Source organism: Leuciscus leuciscus (genome assembly GCF_965113295.1).
Source record: "Leuciscus leuciscus genome assembly, chromosome: 6".
Classification (NCBI taxonomy): domain Eukaryota; kingdom Metazoa; phylum Chordata; class Actinopteri; order Cypriniformes; family Leuciscidae; genus Leuciscus; species Leuciscus leuciscus.
This window is the reverse complement of record NC_138730.1, coordinates 16332437-16339481: the sequence shown is the minus strand read 5'-3', so window position 1 is coordinate 16339481 and position 7045 is coordinate 16332437. Positions and strand designations below refer to the sequence as shown.

Sequence of the window (7045 nt, the reverse complement as noted above, 5' to 3'; positions counted from 1 at the left end):
GGGCTCTTCAGCGTCCAAACAATGCATAAACAAATGGATTGTACAGGCTTTCTCTGTGGCTTACGAGGCACATAATCTTCCTTCACCCCTAGTGATCAGTGTCCATTCTAGGATAATGGCTTCCTCTAAGGCATTATTGGTTTCCCTTCAAGAGGTCTGTGGTGCGGCAGGATCGCCCTCTACCCACACCTTTATTAGATTCAATAGCTTGAATATGGAGTTTACCCCAGGCTCTCTTAAGCTGTTGTGTTTGTTATGATTTACAACGATTGGCCAGGCACTTGTTCAGTATGACATGGTGGGCATGAATGTTCCCAAAGTGTCAAAATGGGAAGGGAACATTTCGGTTACACTAGAAGTAAGGGGCCTAGCCCAACCCCTGAAAAAGAGCCCATACCATTATCCCTCCTCCACCAAACATTGCCGTTTGAAAAATTCAGCCAGGCAGGTAACGTTTTCTGTTATCCCCCAAACCCATACTCACCCATCAGACTGCCAAACTGAGAAGCGTGTTTTGTCAATGTTTCCACTGCTCCTATGGCAGCATGCTTTACGCCACACCATCCAACGCTTCGCATTGTACTTGTTGATGTGAGACTTGCATGCAGCTGCTCGGCCATGGAAACCTATTACATAAAGCTCCCGCCGCACAGTTTTTGTGCTGATATTAATGCCAGTGGAAGTTTGGAACTCTTCAGCGATGGAATCAGAAGAGTGCTGGTGACTTTTATGCACCATGAGCCTCAGCACTCAGTGACCCCGCACTGTGACCTAATGTGATCTTCGACTTCATGGCTGAGTTAATGCTGTTCCTAAATGCTTCCACTGTCCAATTATACCACTTACAGTTGACCGAATATATAGCAGGGATGAAATTTCATGAACTGACTAATTGCAAAGTTGGCAACCAATCACAGTACCACGCTTGCATTCACTGAGCTCTTCAGAACGACCCATTTTTTCACAAATGCATTTCAGGGTTACGGACCTAGATGAATGATCCCACCAGCATCACAGTGCCAATGGTTTTCTTTCCAGTGTTCACTAACCTTTTCCTTTTAGAGTGAACCTCAGTGCTTAAATTTCCTCTGAGATGCAGTGAACCAGGCAGGACCTGCAATCTGCTCTCTACCAGATTCATTTAAATTACATACTCTGTTTTACATTGCACAGAACTTCACACTGATTGGAAGTCATGAGTGTGACCTATTTTACAGTCCCTGCATTTCAGGGTGAGGTGAGCAAAGGGGTGGAGGAACATAATCCATCAGCGTAGCTAGTTATTATATTAGATTGGGTATATTTGCCCTGTTGCACTGCAATATTGTGCAAATATACTACACTGCCCTTTTTTAAATAGGCAGTGTAGTATCTGCACAATATTGCAGTGCAACAGAGCGAATACTAATATCCTGCTCAAAAGTTATATATAAATAGTTAAAACTACACTGTGTAGGATTTTCTCCCATCTAGCGGTGAAATTGTTTATGACTACCAACTGAATATTACTTTCTAGCCCCTCCCATTCCGAGGGCGTTTTAACTCCTACGGTGGCCGTATTATTTCAAGTATGCCGGCAGTCGCGAGTAATCTCCCCGTCGCATTCGTCACGGAGCCACTGAGTGTAAAAACGCGAAAGGCGAAGCTTGAATTTCCAGGTATGTCCTTCTTTGGCTAATGTATTTTCAAGATGGAGGCGCAACATGGCTTCCGCCATTCGAGCGACTCGCTCGTATGTTTTCTAAATGGCAGATTCTACGCTTACAAGAATACTTGATTAGTTGGTAGAAGTAATTACACATTAATGAGCACATATGATTTTGAAAGAACAAAGTGTTTTTTGCTAAGAATCAACTTAAAAAATTACACAGTGTAGCTTTAAAGAGTGAACAAAAGAGACTTCTTTCATAACCATAATAAAACTTACCGAGCCCAAGACCTTACTGAAGTTCCCCCATTACAATATAAACTTGTGACATTAGAGAGACAATATTTTCATGAGTCAACACTATTATTTAATATATAATTGTTTAATTATATCATCCAAACAACCTTTCATGAATCAGTGATAAATTACATGTTAATGTCTTATGGTTGCCTGATACATTTTGTTAACTTCTTTATTAGAGTTCACAAGATTCACACGCCACATCTTAGATATCTTATTATTGACGTACTGCATAATTTGCCTTTCATGTCCGTAATAAAGACACTACATGAGATATATATACAGCATGTTCAGATACGCATCCAAGTGACCTCAAAGGTAGAATGGGGCATATTCTTGAGATGTTCTTCTGGTAATAATGAAAACAACAGTTCACACATGGAAATTCATGTTCCCGTCTCAGTATTGTTCAACTGGATGGCTGATGCTGATGGCATGGTGAGAAACACCATAGTCCATTATAGATCAGTTCTTAAAAGAAAAGATAAAACAAGACATGTGACAATATTCACCACTTCCAAGAAACACTCAAAAGGAATATAAAACGGCAACATTTGATGTGTTCAGTCACAGATATATATGCTCTGAGAATGATCATGCTAACAAATATTTTCACATGGTCATCATTAAGCAGTAAAGCTATTCCTCTGATTGCAGTATCTTAGTTTCCTTTTAGCGGTGCAACAAATGCTATTTTACCCAAACCCATGCCTGAAAAGAGCATTTTATGACACTCAAGCGTGGACTTTACCAGATAAACATTGAGTGTTTGCAAGGCAGCACTGTAATAATTAACTTCACACAGAAAGTTAACTTCTCATTTTGTTCTTCTTTTCTGATTGGTAAATCAGCATTGTAATCTGACTATGTTTTCTTAGCAGAAGCTACGGTACATTTATAAAATAATTTCAACTCAAATCAATATTTTTTTCTGTCCACATATTTATTTCATGAAAAAGTTTCTTTATTTTAGCCGTGAAAAATAAAGTGGAATAATGTACAATCAGCCATTTATTATCACAAAAATGTGATTTGTGTATTAATAATAATGATAAATGGATTGGTCTGTTTTCTGCATTAATAGGCATCCTGCATCCTGATTGGCCCATTCTTGGCATCATTTTGCATACTGTACGCCAGTGTTGGGGAAAGTTACTTTTAAAAGTAATGTGTTACAATATTCTTTTACTCCCTAAAAAAGTAACTAATTGCATTACTTACTTTTAATGGGAAGTAATGGTACACTACTGTTGCATTACTGTGTCTCACCTGTGCAGGGCTTGCTTTGTTTTTTAAGTTACATTTTTGGGCAAAAGTGAAATTCACACCTGTACAGTAGAGGGCACAGCTCAAACAAACCTTTCATCTGTGCTGCTATTCTGGATTGGGGAAGGATACACTCAGTAAATAGGGAAAAAAAATGGTAACACTTTATTTTCAGGGGACGTAGATACATGTTACTACATGTACTTTCTATAGTAATAATAGTACATTATTCATAATTACAAGTAACTATCCCTAAACCAAACCCTAAACCTAACTCTATAGTTAGTACATGTAGTTAATTAATATTACTCAGTACTTATTTGAGTAAGTACAATGTAACTACGGCAAAAAAAAGTGTAACCAAAAAAGTAACTTGCGTTACTAATTTGAAAATTTTCTTGTTTTTGTTGTAAATTTAAAAGTAATGTTGTAAATTTAAAAGTAATGCGTTACTTGTTACTTGACAAAAGTAATCTGTTTATGTAACTCACGTTACTTGTAATGTGTTACCCTCAACACTGCTGTACGCATGCTGCCCTATTTTTCTAACTACGCTCATCTCGCACATTTTTTACAAATTATTTTTGCACTAATTAGATGGTCTACAAGGTGCCGACACTGTCTGAAAAAGAATCAGAAGAGAAAAAACAACAACAGCAACAAACCACTGGAAACCACGAAAACAATGCTGGTGTTGACAAGCACATGTGTGAGTGAATAAAAGAGATACCAGGCCTCAGCTCTAGTTTAAAAGATACAAAGAAATGTAATCAATCATAACTTCTGTTAAGAAATAGCACAGACACACAACAAAGATCAAACTTTCTAGTGTGCCTGTGTCGAACCGCCTTGCTATCAAATGGTATATAGCCATACAATCAGCTGTACGCATATGCTAAGCGCTCGCGTCTAAACCGAAGTGGACTTTACACTGCGAAGACAATCTAATTACATTACAGGTTGTTTTTCGAAGACGGCCAACAGAAGATTCATACAGTAAGTGGCTCTTATGCAGAATTTCATTCGCTGAACCAAAGCCCAAAGCTAAACTTACCCAAAACCTAAACACTATTCTCTTGCTGCCTTGCAAGCACAAGTATTTTCTTCAGAGAATGCAACTATAGCTAATTTCAGTGGTTTTTATTGATAATCTATTGATTCTTAAGAGCATCAGGAAGATTCATTAGGAATTTCTGCTAAACGGCATCCTTCCGCTTAATAAATTCTCTACGATTTGATTGGAAGCACTTACCAAAAGTCTAATTTTCTAGTCTGGAAAAAATACAGCAGTACAGAACATGGACGGCAACCATACACTCGTTTTCAATTAAACTTTTCAACAATCAGCGGCATTTTAAATCGTACTGCAAGTTCCCATTGGTCAGCAGAGCGTCAAGATAACAGTGACGAACAAATGAAGTAATGGAAAGGGGTCGCATTCACACAGGCACATGTACACTAACATACAGAAAAATAAACTCAATATGTGATTAAGGCATTCGACGAAATATTGCATGTAGCCCCAATGTTATATGTCAAGGCCCTTTCTGATTTCCAAGCAAACAGATCCCATATATTCTGCAGATGAATGCAGCTGAATGGAACTCAAATAATGATCGATAATCCAGTCATCTCAGGACATCCCATGTGAATGAAGCAATCCTCTTTGGACACTAAGGGCATATTTGGTTTGGGTATCAGTTTTTCAACACAAGCAAGTATTTCGGAGTGACAGGTGATTTCGCATGTTATATGGAGTATCGAGATCAGCAGTCTGAAGATAAATAATTCTTGAGTCAATTGAAAAGTTGATAATTATGGTTTGTAGAGTACGAGTTCACTCCAGCACAGGACTCTGGGAACCAAAATGGCCGCCCAAAGCCACACAGAGTTCCAAAACCATACAAAAACAACACATTGCACCTTCAAAGGCTGACTATGGGTGAAGGAAGTTGGCATGCTGTCCATTTATGCCGTCCTTCACTTCTGCCAATTACTTTGACCTTTGAGGGGATTTTTAAGACGGAAATAGTTTTATCAGTGGGAGTGGGACCTCAATTTCTCAGACCCACTCCTGCATGGATCTCTTGCAGTACAGTATGTGGCGCTGCGTGTCCTTCCTCTTGAAGCGGAACACGGTGTAAAGCAAAACCATCATGCACAGGGCCAGGACACAGGGGATGGCAATGGCCACCGCTTTCTCCGCTCCACCGCTGCTCTCCAGCTTCAGCACGATATCAACGTCATCATCGTTGTCATATTGAGGCGGTTCCTCTTCTTGTGGGGAGCTCCAGTCCCAGTCGGGGTCGGTGGGCAAACCGTCACAGCCCATAAAATCCCGCAGGATAGACCTGGGGTAGCCTTGCTCCACTCTCAGCCGCTGGTTGTTGAACTTCCAATACTCCTTCCCCTTGTAGAAGTATGTGAATCCTTAGGGAAGAAGGAAGACAGCTCATATTGAACCACACATAATGGAAAACATAACCATATGATATTTTTTGAAATTTCAACCAATCCAGTCATTGCTTGTACAATGATTTTGGGTAATAAAAGAATGTAATTAGAAGTCAGTTATATGTTACTATAATTATAGGCCTATTATATTATATTATATTATATTATACTTTCTTGTGCTCGCCAGAAAGCCGCTTTAGACCGCGCTTGAATGGACAAAACACAATAAATAATGCCAAAATGCCCATTTTGTCAAGTATCCTTGCAAGCATAGTTAAATTAGTAAAATGAAGTCTTAAATGTACTTAAATAGTTGTGTGAAAAAGGATGCATGTCAGATCCGCATCATGTGTGGCTGGTCTTAAAGTGACAGCAGCCTAATAAACCTGCCACTGTGATGTCTGTCATTAATGTTAGTCAAAGAACAAAAGACTTGTTCAAAAGACAAAAAACTGGTCTTGACTGAATAACACAGCTTTAAGACGGATTAATCTATATTTAATTAAAAAATGTAAATACATTTTTGCAGTGAAGTGTTTGATAACTTTATTCAATTTCTATATATATCCAACCTGTTAAACCTACCTGGAAATCTTAAAGCACTGTTTACAAGGTTACATGGGTCAAAAACAATGAAAATAATCATTTGTTGTGCATTTTGACAGGGCAATTAACAATCTGAAGTGGTCTGACTGGGCCAATAGAAAAAGTTGAACCCTGATATATTGAAGGGCACAGGAAGATTGTTTTAAGTTCACTTAAATTAAAAGTTGTTATGTTATTTAAAGCCTAAAAAATGTCAAAAAATTATAGCTTTCAATTATACTGTAATGCTGAATGCCTATAATTAAAGGCTAAAATAGAGAGAGAAAAAAATCTATTTCAAAGAGATCAGTAACAGTATTGGTATCAGTGATACTGGCCTTCTTTCATAAAAAGATGGCATTAAACAAATATTTAAAATATAAACTACTATCTTAATGTTGTTTCTACGTTAATTTCGAGATTAAATATATTAAAAACTTTTGTGATTAATTACAGAAAATACGATTAATTAGTTAATTTTTGTGATCGATTGACAGCACTAATATATACTTGAAATAAAAATTTAACATGATTTTTAGAATGTACCATGGTATTCAAAGAGCACCATTGTGTTATCAGATTTGACAAAAGTGGTAACCCACAAAAAAAGACCATTCAAATTAAAGTAAAACAAAGGTATAAATTTAGTAAAAAAACTACCAAACCTTTTTTGAAGGTCCAATTTGGCAACTATTGGTTCAATTATGAGAAAGTAGAAGTTGAAGTTATAAATCACCCAAATGCTGCCTAGAACTAGTTGTTCCTTTAAAAACTCCAAGAGATTTTTGAGAG

At 37.6% G+C, this 7045-nt stretch overlaps 1 protein-coding gene across 2 annotated transcripts in view; it reads right to left on the bottom strand.

The window, feature by feature from the left end:
* Positions 1–2009: 2009 nt before the first annotated feature.
* The window catches only part of mmp16b (matrix metallopeptidase 16b (membrane-inserted)), a 40928-nt gene continuing 35892 nt past the window's right edge, over positions 2010–7045 (bottom strand). For both annotated transcript variants that reach the window (XM_082174003.1, XM_082174004.1), the window contains exon 10: positions 2010–5644. In XM_082174003.1, the coding sequence (XP_082030129.1) occupies positions 5277–5644 (368 nt within the window). In that variant the 3' untranslated portion in view covers positions 2010–5276. The remainder of the gene's footprint in view (positions 5645–7045) is intronic.